Here is an 18,242-nt window from a genome sequence, read left to right on the forward strand (position 1 = left end):
CCCTTGATTTGCTAAAGGAATCTACAAAAAACCTACGGCCAACATCATACTTAATGGTGAAATGTTGGAAGCTTTCCAGTTTTTTTTGTTTGTTTTTTTTTGCTGTATGCAGGCCTCTCACTATTGTGGCCTTTCCCGTTGCGGGCTCCGGACGCGCAGGCTCAGCGGCCATGGCTCACGGGCCCAGCCATTCCGCAGCATGTGGGATCTTCCCGGACCGGGGCACGAACCTGTGTCCCCTGCGTCGGCAGGTGGACTCTCAACCACTGCGCCACCAGGGAAGCCCAGCTTTCCAGTTTTGGAATAAGATGAAGATGCATGCTCTCACTTGTATCTATTTAGCATTGAACTGGAGGTCCTAGCAAGTGCAGACAAGAGGAAACCACGTGGGAAAGAAAGAAATTGAACAGTCATTTTCTGCCAACAGGACTGTATATGTAGAAAACTGAAAAAAAATTAACAAAACTATTAGAATTAATAATTATATATAAAACCTAGAATAGACCCTAGAACAAATGTGCAAGACCTCTACAGAAAACTGTGAAGCATTATTGAAAAAATCAACAACTCCGGTAAATAGAAGGGTTCATCTTACCTGTTTACAGATTGAAGATTCAATATTGTAAAGATATCAATACCACCTAATTTATCTCTGGATCCCATGCTGCCCAATAAAAAAATCTTAGCTGTCATTCCCATGTGTTAGACTGGTAGGGCACCAGGGTAGACAATCCCAGTGACCAGATACATTGGAAGGAACTGCAATATTTTCCTCTTTGGTAAGCAACATACTGGTATATTTTTATTTTAGAAGTTGAGGGGACTTAAATGACTTAGGTACCCCAGGGAGAAGTTTTTAGTAGGCATTCACAGTTTTCATTTCTGTCATGAAAACGAATTTTAAAGGGCAGTCTTGGAGTCAGAATTCTCAAAAGTTCTTGCTACAAGCAACTACTTTTCGCACAAGTGCTGTACTGTCCCCTAGCCACATGTGACTGTTTAAACAATCCTGGTTAATGCATTAGTTGCACTAGCCCCATTTCAGGTGCTCACTCAGTAGCCATATGTATGTAGCTAATGGCTACCTTTTGGATGCTGCAGATGTTGAACATTTCCATCATTGCAAAAAGATCCATTGGACACCTCTCCAACAAGGCTTCCCACCTTTTTGGACCGACACCAAGTAAAATTTTAGGTGGACTGGGGTTGAGCCACTGCTCTGGCATAATTTACTTCCTGCCACATTAGGTGGTCAGTGGCCCACCTTAAAACGTAACCCACTCATCAGGTGTTTATTAGCAGGGTACCAGATTTTCTGGTTAAGAAAATCAACTAGAAAAGAAATTGCAGTACGAATTTCCAACGATTCAACCTTGAGGTGTGGGGAGCATTGTTTACATGTAGACAGACTTCTTAGGTGAAGCCTTCAGATCCCAGTTAACTAAGATCTCAGCCATTTGAGAAGGATTCTCAAAGAGTGCCTGACAAAGGATTGGCTGAAGCCCAGGGGGAATTCACATAAGCTTAAGGGTTAGGAACCCTGGAGGACTGTAATAGATATTTGCTGCTGAAATTCAGCACTTGAGGAACCTGACTCTTAGGATTGGACAGCTTCCAAATGGTAATTTCCCTCCCTGTTCCCAATTTTTGTCTCTATTTCCCCCTCTCATTACATAGCCCATGCCCAAGTAAACAAGAAAAGCTGTTTCAGGGTGGTCTGTATTATGTAAGGAAGCTTGTATAGCTGAGATTCTGTTGGAAGATCTGTAATGCTAGGTGAATCCACAGCAGTAAAGGGGGTATTATGGGGGATCCAGATGTTAGAAGTGGATTACATTGGATGCACCTAAAGGTGTGGCTGGGATTTATGACTCTGTACTGTGAAATGAGGGGGGGGAAAACCTTAAAAGTTTGAATGTAATCATCTCCAAATTGGCTGCTTTGGAAGACTAGCAGAGAGGGCTTTGGGAGAACAGTCAGCTAGATAACTGGGCTACATATGGTGGTGTGGGGCTGGGGGAGAGGACTTGTTCATGGGGGCCAGTTATCTCATTCTAGCCTCTCTTTGTCCAGGAGTTGTAAAAACCTGTGATGTTATTGCTGGAACTTTGAATTCAGCAGTTGCTAAGCACCTGCTGTTGTATTTCAGGCTGTAGGTTTAGACCTTAGGGTTACAAAGTCAAAACAGGTCGCCCAGTGTGATATGGGAGACAGATGTTCACAAATAATTACCCTTTCGTGTTATTCATATCAATGCATAGAGGTTCAGAGGGTCCTGGAACATCATTTTAGTCTGGTTCCCTAATTTTCTACAGGAGGCAGCTGAGGCCCACAGCAGGAAGGAGACTGGTTTAAGTAATGCCAAAAGAACCAGAACCTGGGCTTTTGATGATTGGACTGAAATATGATCACCATCCTTGAAGACATAATTCCTATCTGCTTAAAACCCACTTCTTCGATACTGTCCCCTTGACTGCCCTCTTTTCCTCCGATACCATTTAAACTATTTTGTCCTTGTATTTATTGCGCTTTTATGGAAGATCTTACTTCCTCTTTTAGATCTCGAACGTGATTAGGACAGGCACCATGCCAGCTTCGGTCTTCGTACCTATCTCATTTCCTGTTCTCAGCACAATATGAATAACTGTTTAATTGAGCCTTACAGTAGGACAAGTTGGGTTTGAACCTGACTCTCCATTGAGACACCTTGGCCAAAGACACCTTGGCCAAATCACCTCTACGTCAATAAAAATTCCTAACATTTGGGCCACATGAATACATACTATATTGGGAATTTGAGTGAGGTTAATTACTGTTTGATGGCTGAGTTTTGGAGGCGGTACGCACGGACTTGCAGCAGCACTTGGGGAGAAATATATAGAACTCGTAGGCTCGGCCCGCCCGCGGCCCGGCATAGCGGCAGCCTTTCCGGGCGCCAGGCACGGGGGGCGGGGCGGGGCGGGGCTGCGCAGGGGTGCGGCGCGACGGCTCTGTTGCCGGAACTAGTCCGAGTCGCGCGCCTGGACGAGCGCAGCCCGCCCCGCCCCCTTCCCCCCGCGGGTGGAAACAAAGGGGGCTCCGCGCGCGGAGATAAGCCGAGGGGGAAAGGGGCGGAGCGACTGGCGGTCTCGCGCCCTGGGATCGCGAGGTTTGTTCAGGAGAGGGGGCGGGGTGGGGTGGGAGCGACCCAGACCCGAGAAGTGGGAGGGCCGCGTGCTCGCGCATCTTGCGGCCTAGCGGTGGGGTTGTCGCTTGCGCGCGCAGCGCAGGGTACTGCGCCGGCGCGCCCGGTCAGCGAGCACCGGGGAGGGGCGCAGCGGGGCGGGGCCCCCTCGTGCAGCGGTGCGGGGTCGTGCGGCGGCCGGGGCGGTTAGGGCGCGGGGGTCGAGAGGATGGAGCCCCCGAGGCGTTAGCCGACTTTTGTCAGCTCTGGGCGTGCAGCCGTCGTTTCTTGGCGCGGCCCGTGTGATGGTGCCGGGAGGAAGGAAGCGCCGTGATAGCGCGTCGGTCGGAGCCCGGGTTCCAGGGTTGAGAAGGCCCGGGAACAGAGGATCTGGCGAGCTGGCCGCTGGCTGGACGAGCGGTCACAATAGGAGGCGGTGGCCCAGCGAGGAGCCGCGGGAGTAGCCCTGCAGGGCGGAGCCTTCCTTTGCAGGTACTGGCTGCCGCAGCCGTTGGTTCCCGCACGAGGGCGGGACGGGCCGAGCCTTGGGCCGTTGGGAGCCTGCGGGGCCGCGCTAGAGATGAGGTTGCTTGGTGTTCAGCGGGGCGCGGCCGGGCCGCCCGGCGCTCTTTGTTCCCGAGGCAGCGGCGAGGAGGTGCGGGCACAGCCCTCGGGAGCGCCGGCCCGCCGCGTCTGGCAGATGGCCTCGCTCTTTCGCTCCCTCCCTTTTTGCTCAGGCGCAGGTGAAATGATGTCACTCAGGACAACGCAGAACCCAGTCAGAAGGGTCCTGTCTCCGTCCTTGTGACGCCGCGGGTTTCTGAACAGGCTGCGTTTTGTTCTCGGGTTGGGAATTCTTCCTTTCAGGGCTGAAGAATGGAAGAGGTTGGTTTTGAGCCGAGAGTTTTTCAAAGTATTGAGGGCCAAAGAGAGTAAAGTTTTCGTTTACGTGTGTAGGACTTGTAAGACCTTGTTTTTTCTTTATGCTGCAAAAATGATGTATACTGTTAACATTAAAAGTTGGGTATGTTAGTTCTTGCACCGTAAATAGAAACGAATAATGTAATATTGAATTGCCTTTTCTCTTTTCTTACGAGGCGCACTTAATATACGAAAATTTAAGTATGCAAATCATTCACAATCGTTTATTACCTTAGAATTGCAGGCCTTTTTGGATACTATTTGGCCTCGATTGCAGGTACTGTTGTTAACACAATTACCGCAAAATTCCTTTAAGTAGGTAGCAGCCCTGGTAACTAGCCTAAATTTTTTTAAAAAATCCATTCTCTCAGTTCTTAAGAAATCAAAACTTAATGAGGATCTAGGGACAGTTGGGATCAAAGTAAAATTGTTTCTGTCTTCCATTGGAAGAAATTGGGTTTCTATAGGAGTAACAATACAAGATCAAATATAGAGGTCAGATCAGTTACATTGCAGCTGGCATGTATTCAATACTTGCAGTAAATAGATGAAAATTACTAACTGGATTTTTAAGTAGGAATTGTATCATTTAATGTACTCCAACTCTTGCTGGCTCATAAACGTATTGGCATAGTATATTTCACTTGAAAACTTATTAAACCTTAAATCTATTCATTATAGGGGTTCAATTTTAAGTTGATATTTGTAATTTTTTGTAAGGCTTGTTTCTAAAAGACTTGGTAGCCTTGAGAAGCTATAGTTGAATAAATTTTGCCACAAATTAGCCACGTGCTCCTCGAGTCCTCATCTGTAAAATATGAGAGTTGGATTTAAATGTTCTCTATGGTCCCTCCACTTCTGATATCTTCTGTGACTCTGGAAGGTAGTGTGTTTCTGTACTTGTTGAGTTTTATCTACCCATCCAATTTTTATAGCTAAACTTAAGTTGGAAGTTATTAATCTGAGTAACTATTGAGAATTTTCTGTACTAGAGCAACCTGAATTTTGAGCAAGGGTGGACAGAGGATGGCACAGTTAGACATAATTGAATATGTTAGCATCATAATGTGGAGTGTAGACCTGTTGTGTCTGCAGTTGCTTTGGATGAGGCTTTTAGTTACATCGCTAGACTGTTTATTTATTTTTGGCTGTGTTGGGTCATCGTTACTGCGTGCAGGCTTTCTCTAGTTGTGGCGAGCAGGGGCTACTCTTCTTTGCGGTGCACACATAGGCTACTCATTACCGTGACTTCCCTTGTTGCAGAGCACGGGCTCTAGGCGCGCGGGCTTCAGTAGTTGTGGCATGCGGGCTCAATAGTTGTGGCTTGCGGGCTCTAGAATGCAGGCTCAGTAGTTGTGGCGCACGGGCTTAGTTGCTCCGTGGCATGGGGGATCTTCCCGGACCAGGGCTCGAACCTGTGTCCCCTGCATTGGCAGGCGGATTCTTAACCACTGCGTCACCAGGGAAGCCCCAGTAAGGTAGTTCTTGATTAGTCCTGTGATTGTTGTGTAGTGTCTGGGTCTAGTCACTAGTTTTCTGGTTGTTTTCCTGCTAACCACATATATCAGGCATCTGTTTTCATGTCGGTTCATCTTTGGTTAAATCATAGTTTGCTTTATGTTTTCTCTCGACAGTGTATGGATTGTAAACACATATTTGAACTCTATAGTTGTAGTCTAGTTAATTTGTTCAGTAAATGTTAGATTCTTAACATCACGTTGTCTATCTGTAGATGAAGCAAATGCTTGAACTCTATAATGAATTAACGAGTGAGATTTGAGCAAGTAGACAAAGAGGGGCCACGTACAGTCTTATTTTTCCCCAGCTTTTCTGTCATTTCATGTTCCTTTTTTTTTTTTTCATGTTCGTTTTTAAAAGATCTGAACAGCTTTCCTTCTCCCCTCTATGTTAGGGGACCCTGTTGTCCTCATTTATTCCTGTTGAATTTGTCCCTCCCTAGACTGAATCTCTTTGAGGGCAAGAAATATTTCTTTTTGTTTTCACAGCATCTAGCACGTGGTAGAAATGCAATAAGTATTTGAATTAATTGTGACTTTTATTCAGTAAGACTTACAAAGCACTCAGTCACACTTCATCTTTTCAAATGTGTGTATGTGTGTGTATATATGTATAAATTTTTTATTGATTTGGACTGGTCATGGTCTAGATATTTTCCAAATCCATGTAATTCTTAAGAGATAAATCTTGAAAAGATGGTTTAGAGCAATCTACTTTGAGGTTACCAGCGTAAGTAAAATGATTTTAGACATACTTCCTTCAGGGGAAAATAATCCTTGTGCATGCAAATCTGGATTGTAGAACTGAAGGAAAGAAAAATTCATTAAAAGAATGTGTATATCTTAACTTTTCCTAACCTTTATGTTCACTTGCTCAGTACATGTAATAGTTAGAGACTTCCTTAGTTGCACGTGCCTCCCTTCCCCCCTTTCCCATTAATTTGTTGGACTGTGGGGTGAGAAAGGAGGGTGGAGCCTTTTGGCTATTTTCACCAGCCCTGGTTCTGCTCTGTTCCCAGAAAGACATGGGCCCAGTTTGTTGTTTGCCTTAACTCAAGAATGGGAATAATAGTTTATTTTAAAAAGACAGTGTCCCATTGCTGGACAGTAATGATCCTTCCCCGGTAAGTAGTACCAGTTCTTGAATGGTTTGACTGCATAATAGTCCGCCAAGCACACATACCATAATCTCACTTAAGAAATACTTATTTGTTAAACATTTAGGTTACTTCTAGTTCCCTTTTAAATTGTTGCTGTAATGTGATGGACATATTTGTGCTTATGGCTTTTCTCATATTTTGGAATATAATCTCAGAATTTGTCAGATGAAAGATCAATTATTCGAACTGTTAATTTGTTAATGAAATCTCCTTGATTACTTTCCAGGAGATTAATATTTGCCATCATGGAAGCAGTGAGAATATTTGGAGTTTTAGATAATTTGGATCGACCTCTTCATTTTTTAGGTACCCAGACTTGGACCTAGAGGAGTAAGGCACTTGTTGGAGTCAACGTTGACCAAGCACCTAACTCATCATTTTTTGGGTTTTTTTTTTTTCCCTTTGTCTGTTAGCCTATGATTTGAGTGCCTTTGAGCAGATGGTATGCAGCTTTTGTAACAGTGAACAATTTTTTTTCTGGAGAGTAATGTGGCCATTTTGGAGAAGGCTGTTTGGCCTTTTGAGCAATTTATTTTGTGGAAAGTACATTATTTAATACTGGCCTAGAGATCATACACCTGTATATCCTCTACTTCACTTATCTGAGAAAAATGTAAATGAAGGAAGCTGTCATCAGAAGTGATTTTGGAGGAAGCAAGTTCTGGGACAATATGTAGACCTGAGTCCAATGTTATTTTTAACACAATAACTGCAACAATTTGCCACGGTAACAATAATACTACACTCTTAACACAAAGGTTAAATTGTTGGTTATATTATGGTTACCAAGACAGGGAAAGGCCACATTAAACAGAAGATGTCCTTAAAATAGAAATGTGTTATTGCTTAAAAGGTTAAACTGTTTTCTATAATTCTAGTCTTGTGAAATAGAAAACAGTTTTGCTGGGTGAATTAGTCATGTAGTTATATGTAAATAAACATTAGAAATGAGAAGTGTAGGGAGTTGCAGATTCAGTCCCATCTCAGAAATGTTTTCATGGCAGGACTTTTTAAATATAGGTGCATCCTGAGAGAAGGCTGAAGTTACCATGTCCTTGTAATGCTCAGCAGTTGGTAGATTAGGGAAAAATAGAACTATTGATTTTCATATATAGTATAATCTCAGTAATCTTAACTGAGGGAGAGTTAGGGAAGTAGTGGAAGTCAGAAGCAAGTTACAAGGAAACAAATTTATTTTTAAATGCTTAAAATAGCTTTAAATAGGCATTGTGGAATAGTTGTTCCTTACTAATCCAACTAGATAGATTATAAAGAAGAATGTTACTTTTAAAATTCTTCAGTTAGAAGGTGGTTTAGTGGGTTGAGTCTGAACCTTAGAGCCAGATAGACTTGGCTTCAAATTATGGCTCTGGTGTTTATGAGATGTTTCACTTTAAGCAAGTTGGTTAACCCTAACTTGCAGTATGTAAAGATCAGAAAGCCCAGCTTGGTTCCTGGCATGAAGTTTACTATTACCAGATTGAGGTTTTAAAAACTGCTGTATTGCTTAGATAAAAAGTCATCTTTCATAATTAAACTAATACAGCTAGAATTTTGGAGAAGAAACTCCTTGAGTGTGGCACAACAGTTTTTATTCTATTATGTACATGTATGTTATGTTAGTTTTCTATTGTGTGTAACAAATAACCACAGATTTAGTAGCTTAAAACACAAATCTGTTATCTCACAGTTTCCATAGATCGAAGTCCTTGTATGTGTTAGTTGTAGTCTTCTGTTCAGGGTCTTATTTGGCTGGAGCTGTGAGTTTTATTAGAGACTTGATGGCCTCTTCCAAGCTCACTGTTGTTGGTGTAATGTGGTTCTTGTGATTATAGGGCTGAGGTTCCCCCATTTTCTTGCTAGCTGTCAACTGGTGACCATTCTCAGTTCCTAGGTGCCCTCAGGTCTCTACCACATGGCCCCCTTCATATGACTTCTCAGAACCTAGCAGCTTAGTCTATAAGGTTGGCAGGAGAATCTCTTTAGGAAGGGCTCAGCTTCTCTTTTGAGAGCTTTCTCTCATTAAGTCAGGCCTACCCAAGGTAATCTCCCCTTTGATTAACTTAAAATTCAGTGACTTGGAATCTTAATTATATTTGAAAATCCCTTCACCTCTGTGAAAGGGTTTGTGTAATTTAGGTCATATAATTTAACCTAATCATGGGAATGAAATTCACCATATTTACAGTCCTACCCACACACCAGGGAGGGATGGATTATACAGGAGATATACACCAGAGGTGGGAATCTTGGCGACCATCTTAGAATTCTCTCTTCCCTTCTCTCCCCCTACTCCCCCGCCCCCCCCGCTTCCCCCTGCAAGGACCAGGGTTTGCCAGTTTTTTACACGTATTACTGAAATCTGTTTTCCCAGCCAGCTCTTGTACTAGCAGTTTGTGAGACTGCTTTAGCTATGATAGTTGAAGGTAGATGGCCTTGTTAAAACACTCTTCAAATGTACTTATTGTGCAAAGTGTAAGCTTAAGATTGCAGAAAGAACATGAAGCCTACATCAAGGAACAGAGACCATTTTGAGAAAGGAGAGAACTGCTTTAAAGTAATAAAAGCACTCCTTACATTAAATGAGTCAGGAATGTGAAACTACTTCTTCCTTTGAAATATTTTCTACTCTTGCCCTCAGATAAACCCAGGGCTCCTACCTCTACTCTGATTTTTGCCTGTATTATGGCATTTAAAACATTATCCTGTAGTTGGCTGCTTGCATCTTTCTTTTTAAAACTAGAATAAGCTCCTTGAGCGTGGGATCCATGTTTTATTTCATTTTCTAACATAACTCTTTGCTTATAAGAGGAAGTGAGTAAATATTCCTTGATTCAGTCATTCATATTTCATCACAGTGGTAAAGGGTATTGGCACATTCATGTTTATAGTACAGAGAAAAGTTTTAGTTCATGTCCAAAACATTTTGTGGAGCAGTACTAATGAATTCTAAAGTTACTGCCGTCAATTTTGCTTTCAATCCTAGGAAGGTCTTTGGAAGTAATTTTACTGTTAGCAACAGGCCTGGTCATTTATCTGTTTACCAGGCTCGTAGCAAACCAGAAACAAAAATTTATAAAGGGGCTAAAGAAGGTTATTATAGCAGGATTATTCATGTAATTAGCATGCCACTTTATGATCTGTCTCTGCCTTCCTCTCTGGCTGCTTCCTTACTGACCAGTTACACTGAACATTTTGTAGTTTCTTGACTACACTGTTAGCAATTACCTCTCCAAAGCACCAGTATGGACCATTATCACAGAAAGATACTTTTTTTTTTTTTCTTTTTTTTTTTTTTGCGGTACGTGGGCCTCTCACTGTTGTGGCCTCTCCCGTTGAGCACAGGCTCCGGACGCACAGGCTCAGACTGCAATGGCTCACGGGCCCAGCCGCTCCGCGGCATGTGGGATCTTCCCAGACCGGGGCACGAACCCGTGTCCCCTGCATTGGCAGGTGGACTCTCAACCACTGCGCCACCAGGGAAGCCCGAAAGATACTTTTTTATACAGTGATTTGCTTTTGTTTCTTTTTTATAGCGTATACTTCTTGAAGGTAGGAAATCGTAACTATCTTTTGTTTTTAGTGCCTGTCACAGAATAGACACTTAACATGTAAGGGAATGAGTGCAGCAATGAAACTAAAAACAAGACAGCCTTAAAGACTTGGTCTTTAGTGTAGGAACAAGCGGGTACATAAACCTTAACCCCCAAAGGCAGTTCACGCCACAGCACAGTGGAACAGGTGATACTCATGATGTCTGTGATCAAAAATGCTACAGATTAAGTATACTTACATATGAGTTTAAGGGGATTAACTCACAATCTAGTCAAGCATTTAAAACATGCAGTCATTTACTTTGAGGCTTATGATCTTGTCCTTTATTCATTAGGAAGGTTGCTAGGTTTGTGTTGAATAGAGCTGAGATCTCCACAATGAAAATCTTGTTTTCTATACTTGGGATCACTATAGAAATTTTGCCATAGATGTTCTGAAATCTCTCTTCCCTTGCATGATCATTTGGAATGTTAGCTTAAAAAGAGAATGAAAAATTAATCATCGCCAGGTAGACACTAATCTTTCTGTACTTAAGTGATTTTTACTTCAGGTTTTCTTGACATGAAGTCTTATCTGTCATTTAGGGTTTCAGAATTAATGCCAACAGAAAAGATATCAATAGATATTATATGGGAAACATAGGAAGGACTTTTCCTTCTTGAGCAGTGCTATTTTGCCTTTAAAGAAAGTTTTTATAAGTGAGATCCATTGCCAGAGGCAACCTTTGTCATCCTTATATTTGTTTTGATGTTTAAGATTAATTTTTTATTTCTTTTCAGTCTCTGCTAACAAAATCATCAGATACCTAGAAAATCCAGACTGTCCTTCATAGGCATGATTCTCCACATTGGTGCAGCTAGCCATGAACTATCCTTTTCTTCTCCCTCTTTTTCCCAGATATCTCCCGGGGCCAATTCAGCACCTCTACCTGGCCATCCTAACAAGGTGATTTGTGAAAGGGTGAGACTTCAGAGCCTGTTCCCTCTCCTCCCAAGTGATCAGAACACTACCATTCAAGAGGATGCTCACTTCAAAGCTTTCTTCCAGGTTCTTATATATTTACCCTTTCCCTTCATAGGGCTGAAAGCCACAAGATACATTCTAGGTTGTTTCTAGGAAGGCTTGAGACAAAATTCTCAGAATCTTCTTACTTCTTATTTTCTATTATATGTGGGAATAAGTATTCTTCTTAGAGGGAGTCTTTAACATAACTTTTTCAGCCAGCTTTTCTGAAGAATGTTTGTCTTGTCTTGAGCTGCTGTTACTATTTGACCACTTAATATTCTTGTTTTTTTATCTTTTGGTCTTAGTCACTTGTCCTAATAGGTCTAGTTCTGTAGGAGGGTAGAAGATATTACAGAATATGTGAAGTTGTATAGGGAAGGAAAAATGGAAGCATGTAAGGTATTTTTTAAAGTCATCACTACTTATTTGCTTAACATCCAGAGTTTGATAGTAATGCATATTTCAAAGAGAAAACATGGTTACTTGCCTTCTGTAACTTTTTATACCTGTGGGTAAAATGTGTTTAAAAATTTGGTTACATACAAAATGAAAACAAATTAAGGTATGAATGGATTTAAACTGTCATTAGGTTATTAACAAGAATACTAGGATGTGCTCACATAAATCATTGGCTACTACATTTACAATCCATTATTGCTAGAGAAGCAAGTTTTAGTAATGGAATTCGTTATTACCACAAAGGAAACTAAGTTACAGAATTGCTTTTGTATACTAGGGTTGTGGGCCAAGTCATGTAATTGTATACTAGGGTTGTGGGCCAAGTCATGTAATTGTACATGTGTATATAAACCTGAGGTAGTGAGAGTTGCTAATCAAATCTAGGACTTTTGGATAGAGCTAGCTCATTTTCTGTTTGTGTGGGAGTGACAGGTTGGGACTTGGGACTAGTTCTGAAAGAGAAATGCTTGTGACACATTAAATTGGAGGTGTAGGATTTCTGAGGGTAGGTGTTTAGGTGATCTAGGGCTCTTTAATCTGCTTTCTTTGTTAATATTTGTGCCAGGTTCTCTGCTTTGTGTGTATTGTCTCCTTTTGTTTTTAACCATCATAATAAACTAGTCCTGGATGGTTTTCTAGATGAAGAAATAGGCTCAGAGAATCTCGCTGAGATGCCCAATTACATATCTAGTTGTTGGCGGAACAGAAATTCAAATCCAACTTTTGCTATTTCTTGTCTACTATATCATACCAGCTTTGGATGTTAACAGATAATTCTGTAAACACAGTTCAGTGTATGTTAAGAGACATCATCTGTATTGAATTGAATGGCATATTGACTGCCATTTTGGATACAGCATTAGCTTGCAAGAGCTTGATCTTTAACAAGAGACCAATATAGCTAAGGAAGAAATTGACTTTGTACCGTCGCTACTGCCACTAATAAACAGTTATTTGACACTTTGTGTTCTCCAGACCTCCTTTGAGTCTTTAAGCATTAACTCAATATTAACTTTAAACTCAAAGAGTAGCTGCCAAATGCAATAGATTAAACCCATGTTTCGGGACTTCCCTGGTGGCACAGTGGTTAAGAATCTGCCTGCCAATGCAGAGGACACGGGTTCAAGTCCTGATCCATGCCTACATGCCACAGAGCAGCTAAGCCCGTGTGCCACAACTACTGAAGCCCGCATGCCTAGAGCCCGTGCTCCGCAACAAGAAAAGCCACTGCGATGAGAAGCCTGCGCACCGCAACAAAGAGTAGCCCCCGCTCGCCGCTACTAGAGAAAGCCTGCATGCAGCAACAAAGACCTAAGCAACCATAAATATATAAATTAATTAGTTTTTTAAAAAAAGAATTAAACCCATGTTTTGAAGATAAAACCAAAAAGTTAGACTCAGTTCCATTGGATGTTGCAGAAAGGTGAAGGGTGTTACTGTTAAGTTTTTATTTATAGTCCTAATTTAACTTAAATCTTACTTTTCTCTAATTTTAGAATAAGGCCCTCAATGTACTTTGCTCCCAAGAGAGACTGGAGATTTTCTTTGCCCACTTATTACCCTCCCACTGTTCCACATGAAGCAAAGTAAATCCTTCTCATATCTCCTTCGAGATACTGTCAGATACCTTCAACCAATTCTGATACCATGATTAGGTGTGATTTCTTAGTTCCAGTTATGGTTCTCATCCTTATAAAACTTAGTTGCCATGTAAAAACGAGAACCTATGCAGCCACGTCGTATCCTCAGAAAGTTATTCCCTTAATGCAGTTTTCTCTCGGCTTTCCTCCAAGTTCCTTTCCTCCCAACTCTTTCTGCTTTTCCTTCCCCCTTGACTCCATCCATTCTAAACAGACTCACCTACCTCTTCCATTTTTTTCTTAAAACACCCTCTTCACTTCCATATTGTAGCTGAAACTAGTCTCTTTTACGAGGACATCATTTTCCCTGTAGCCTTTTCTAAGGGTAAAGAAATTACTGCTTTTTCCTGCTCCAAGCATGGGATTGGGTATGTAGCTAATAGGTAGGATGGTCATAGAGGTGAAGGAAAGTGTTGATACACTCCTGGATCCTTGTTTTTAATCACTAGTCTTTGAACAAAAAGCTTATCCTGGTTTGTTTTTTTTTTGCGGTATGCGGGCCTCACACTGTCGTGACCCCTCCCGCCACGGAGCACAGGCTCCGGACGCGCAGGCCCAGCGGCCACAGCCCGCCGGCCTATCTGCTCCGCGGCATGCGGGATCCTCCTGGACTGGGGCACGAACCCGCGTCCCCTGCATCGGCAGGCGGACTCCCAACCACTGCGTCACCAGGGAAGCCCCTCATCCTGTTTTTGATCTCTTTTTTCATCTCCACTACTTACCAAGTTTGTGTCACTGTCCTTGTGTATTAAAGACTTTTGCACTTTGCTGCTTTTTACTTGTTTTTCTAGTCAAAATCTTTCAAATTTTGTATGTTTTTTAATTTTAAAAATTATGAAATATTTCATATATGCAAGTTATAAAATATAAAGAAGACATATGTATAAGTTTTAAAAAACCACCATCTAGCTTAAGAAATCAACTATTGCCAATGTTTTTGAAGCTTCCATATTATATTCAGGTGCTGTCTCAAACCTGTGCCTTGGGTAAACCTCTGTTGAATTTTGTGTTCAGTATCTCTTTGCTTTTCTGTGTGGTTTTTACTACATATAGTATACCTCAATACTATACTATTTAGTTTCTGAACTTAATGTAAATGGTATCATACTTTGTGTATTTTTGCCATTGTGAAATTCATCTATATTGATTGCATGTGGCTGTGTCCTGTAGATTCATTTTCCTGCTTTTAGTGTTACATTTATATGAACGTACTGTACTATAGTTTATCCCTTCTCTTTTTGATGGACATTTGGGTAGTCTCCACTTTTCTATTATTATTATTAGAAACAGTGTTGCCATGAATATTCTTGTATGTTTCCTGGTGTACATTTATTTGGTATTTTAATGTTCCTTTAAAAATGATGGCTTTGTGTATTTCTTGCTCTTTTTTTTCCCCTACAAAAGAGGTTTAAGTAGATGCACATTTGCATCTCTATAAAAATAAGCCTATATTTAAAATTAGAATCAAAGTGCCTCCTGTAATTTTTTTAAATTAAAATTAAGGTATAATTAGCATACAGTAAAATTCACCTTTTTCTGTGTACAGGTCTGTGAGTTTTGACAAACACATACAGATGTGGGACCATTACAATCAAGATATAGGATAGTTTCAGCACCCCCCAAAATTCCCTCATGTCTGTTTGCTATCTGCGCCCTATAATTTTAAAATTAGCATTTTTGTGCTACCAACCAATTCAGTGATTGTGATTGAAGATTGTATGCTTTCATTAAAAAGTCATGTACATCATGGGGAACTTGAATTTCAGGTGTGGCACAACCCTTGATTTCAGGTGTGTGTGTGTTTAACATACACATACATTCTTTTAAAAAATATTTTCCATTATGGTTTATCATAGGATATTGAATATAGTTTTCTGTGCTATATAGTAGGACCTTGTTGTTTATCCATTCTATATAGAAAAGCTAACCCCAGCCTCCCACTCCACCCCTCCCCCAGTCCTCTCCCCCTTGGCAACCACAAGTCTGTTCTCTATGTCTGTGAGTTTGTTTCTGTTCTGTAGATAGGTTCATTGGTACCATACTTTAGTGATATCATATGGTATTTGTCTTTCTCTTTCTGACTTCACTTAGCATGATAATCTCTAGTTGCATCCATGTTGCTGCACATGGCATTATTTCGTTCTTTTTTATGGCTGGGTAGTATTCCATTTGATGGACATTTAGGTGGTTTCCATGTCTTGGCTATTGTGTACAATGCTGCTATGAACGTAAGGGTGCGTGTATTTTTTTTTCAGTATGCAGGCCTCTCACTGTTGTGGCCTCGCACCCATTGCGGAGCACAGGCTCCGGACACGCAGGCTCAGTGGCCATGGTTCACGGGCCCAGCTGCTCCGCGGCATGTGGAATCTTCCCGGACCGGGGCATCGGCAGGTGGACTTTCAACCACTGCGCCACCAGGGAAGCCCGCATGTATCTTTTTGAATTAGAGTTTTGTCTGGATATATGCTCAGGAGTGGGATTGCTGGATTGTATGGTAATTCTGTTTTTAGTTTTCTGAGGACCCTCCATACTGTTTTCCATAGTGGCTGTACCAACTTACATTCCCACCAACAGTGTAGGAGGGTTCCCTTTTCTCTTCAGGGCTGTGTGTGTATGTGTGTGTGCATGCACGCACGTTTCTTAATACAGCTATTTGATAACTTTATTTTGTAAATTTACTAAAGTTAGGTGATTGAAATTTGCTGATTTATACATATAAAGAAATAGATTTCTGAAAGTACTGTAAAAATGTCTTTTCTCCAGCAAATTTATAGACTTAACAAAAATTTTAGCCAAAAAAAAAAAGAAATATTTTATTTTAGAGCTTTACGAAGTTATTCTTTTCCTCCCCATTAATTAATTTATTTACTTTTGGCTGCGTTGGGTCTTCATTGCTGTGCGCACGCAGGCTTTCTCTAGTTGTGGTGAGCGGGGGCTACTCTTCGTTCTGTTGTGCAGGCTTCTCACTGTGGTGGCTTCTCTTGTTGTTGAGCACGGGCTCAGTAGTTGTGGCTCGCAGGCTCTAGAGCGCAAGCTCAGTAGTTGTGGCACACGGGCTTAGTTGCTCCATGGCAAGTAGGATCTTCCTGGACCAGGGCTCAAACCCGTGTCCCCTGCATTGGCAGGCAGATTCTTAACCACTGAGCCACCAGGGAAGTCCTAGAGTTATCCTTAAATTCATAAGATCATCAAAGGAAAGACAGGAACAAAAACTTTTCCAAAAATTGTCATAAAGGGAAATACACCATAAAGATACTAAATCATATTGTAAAGAAATAGTTTCAAGTCAGTGAGTTCCATATTGTTAAAACACAGTGGATGGGAAACAACCTAAGTGTCCATCATCGGATGAATGGATAAAGATGTGGCACATATATACAATGGAAATTACTCAGCCATAAAAAGAAATGAAATTGAGCTATTTGTAATGAGGTGGATAGACGTAGAGTGTCATACAGAGTGAAGTAAGTCAGAAAGAGAAAGACAAATACCGTATGCTAACACATATATATGGAATTCAAGGGAAAAAAAGTCATGAAGAACTTAGGGGTAAGACAGGAATAAAGACACAGACCTACTAGAGAATGGACTTGAGGATATGGGGAGGGGGAAGGATAAGCTGTGACAAAGCGAGAGAGAGGCACGGACATATATACACTACCAAACGTAAGGTAGATAGCTAGTGGGAAGCAGCCGCATAGCACAGGGAGATGAGCTTGGTGCTTTGTGACCTCCTGGAGGGGTGGGATAGGGAGGGTGAGAGGGAGGGAGATGCAAGAGGGAAGAGATATGGGAATATATGTATAACTGATTCATTTTGTTATAAAGCAGAAACTAACACACCATTGTAAAACAATTACACTCCAATAAAGATGTTAGAAAAAAAAAAAGTGGATGTTTTGCAGCCCTCATTCTACATGACCTCTTAGTTGAACCCTTGAAACTCCATTACACTGGCTTTCACCACCACACTCCACTCTCCTCTCATCAGGTACTCAACATAAAATGTTGGAGCTTCTCAGGGTTCAGTATTGGGCTTCCTTTTCATTTTATAAACTATTTTGAACAATTTTTGTCAATGCCTGTAACTTCGTTGACGTACCATCTATCTGTAGTATACCAAAAAGTCCTGAATTAACATATCTAGTCTGAGCTTCAGTTGTCTGCAGAACGACTCCATGTGGAGGGATCCCTTGATTCACAGGGATCCCTTGATTTCAGGTTGTTCTTAGCAGCTTTTCTGTTTTTGTTGGTTTCATGGTTATGCTTCAGATTATTTCATTGATCCTTGTTTATAGCTTCTGTGGAACTAAATATAGCATTTGAAAACAGTACAATTACAGCATCAAGGTAAATCAGTTTTTGTGAACCAGTGATGTTCTAAGAAAAATCTAGGACTTAAGGTTGTTAATACATTATTCAGAAATTAGCCAAACAGGCCTCCCTAAACTCAGGAAGCCACTGCTGGGTTAGCAGTTATGGCCAACGAATATAGAAACATAATATTTTCACATGGTATTTTATCCTCTTCATTATGATGGAATTGCAATATGTTATACCACTACATTCCCTTTGCAAGCACTCACTGCACATAAAATTGTTCTGTTCTTTGGCCTTTTATGAAAAAACACAGACTTGGACCATGTCAAAAAGCAAAGTTCTGATTTTTTTTTTTTAATGCATGGTCTGGTAACTTTTGAAAACAGAATATTTGAAGTCTCTTTTCCCTCCCGTACCTACAAGTAAAATAACATTCCAGGAGGATGTACTGTTTGAGTGGTTATGAGGTTGGATTTTGTTCTGAAATCTTTTGAGCTGAGGA

The 18,242-nt window shown here is 41.2% G+C and overlaps 1 protein-coding gene across 8 annotated transcripts in view; it reads left to right on the plus strand.

The window, feature by feature from the left end:
• The window catches only part of RNF38 (ring finger protein 38), a 123,481-nt gene that overhangs the window by 60,748 nt on the left and 44,491 nt on the right, over positions 1-18,242 (plus strand). Inside the window, exons 1-2 of one of the 8 annotated variants that reach the window (XM_067743939.1) lie at positions 3,305-3,655; positions 11,214-11,363. The exons of 1 other annotated variant lie outside the window; for it this stretch is intronic. Coding sequence is in view for 1 of the 7 variants with exons in the window: in XM_067743938.1 (XP_067600039.1) it covers positions 4,040-4,048; positions 11,214-11,363 (159 nt within the window). In the remaining 6 variants the exon portion in view is untranslated. Of the gene's footprint in view, positions 1-3,041; positions 3,149-3,304; positions 3,656-4,033; positions 4,049-11,213; positions 11,364-18,242 lie in introns of those variants that run through there. 6 more of the 8 variants (XM_067743946.1, XM_067743938.1, XM_067743944.1 and 3 more) reach the window with 6 other exon arrangements.

The sequence above is a fragment of the Pseudorca crassidens genome, chromosome 7, assembly GCF_039906515.1.
Source record: "Pseudorca crassidens isolate mPseCra1 chromosome 7, mPseCra1.hap1, whole genome shotgun sequence".
Taxonomy (NCBI): Eukaryota; Metazoa; Chordata; class Mammalia; order Artiodactyla; family Delphinidae; genus Pseudorca; species Pseudorca crassidens.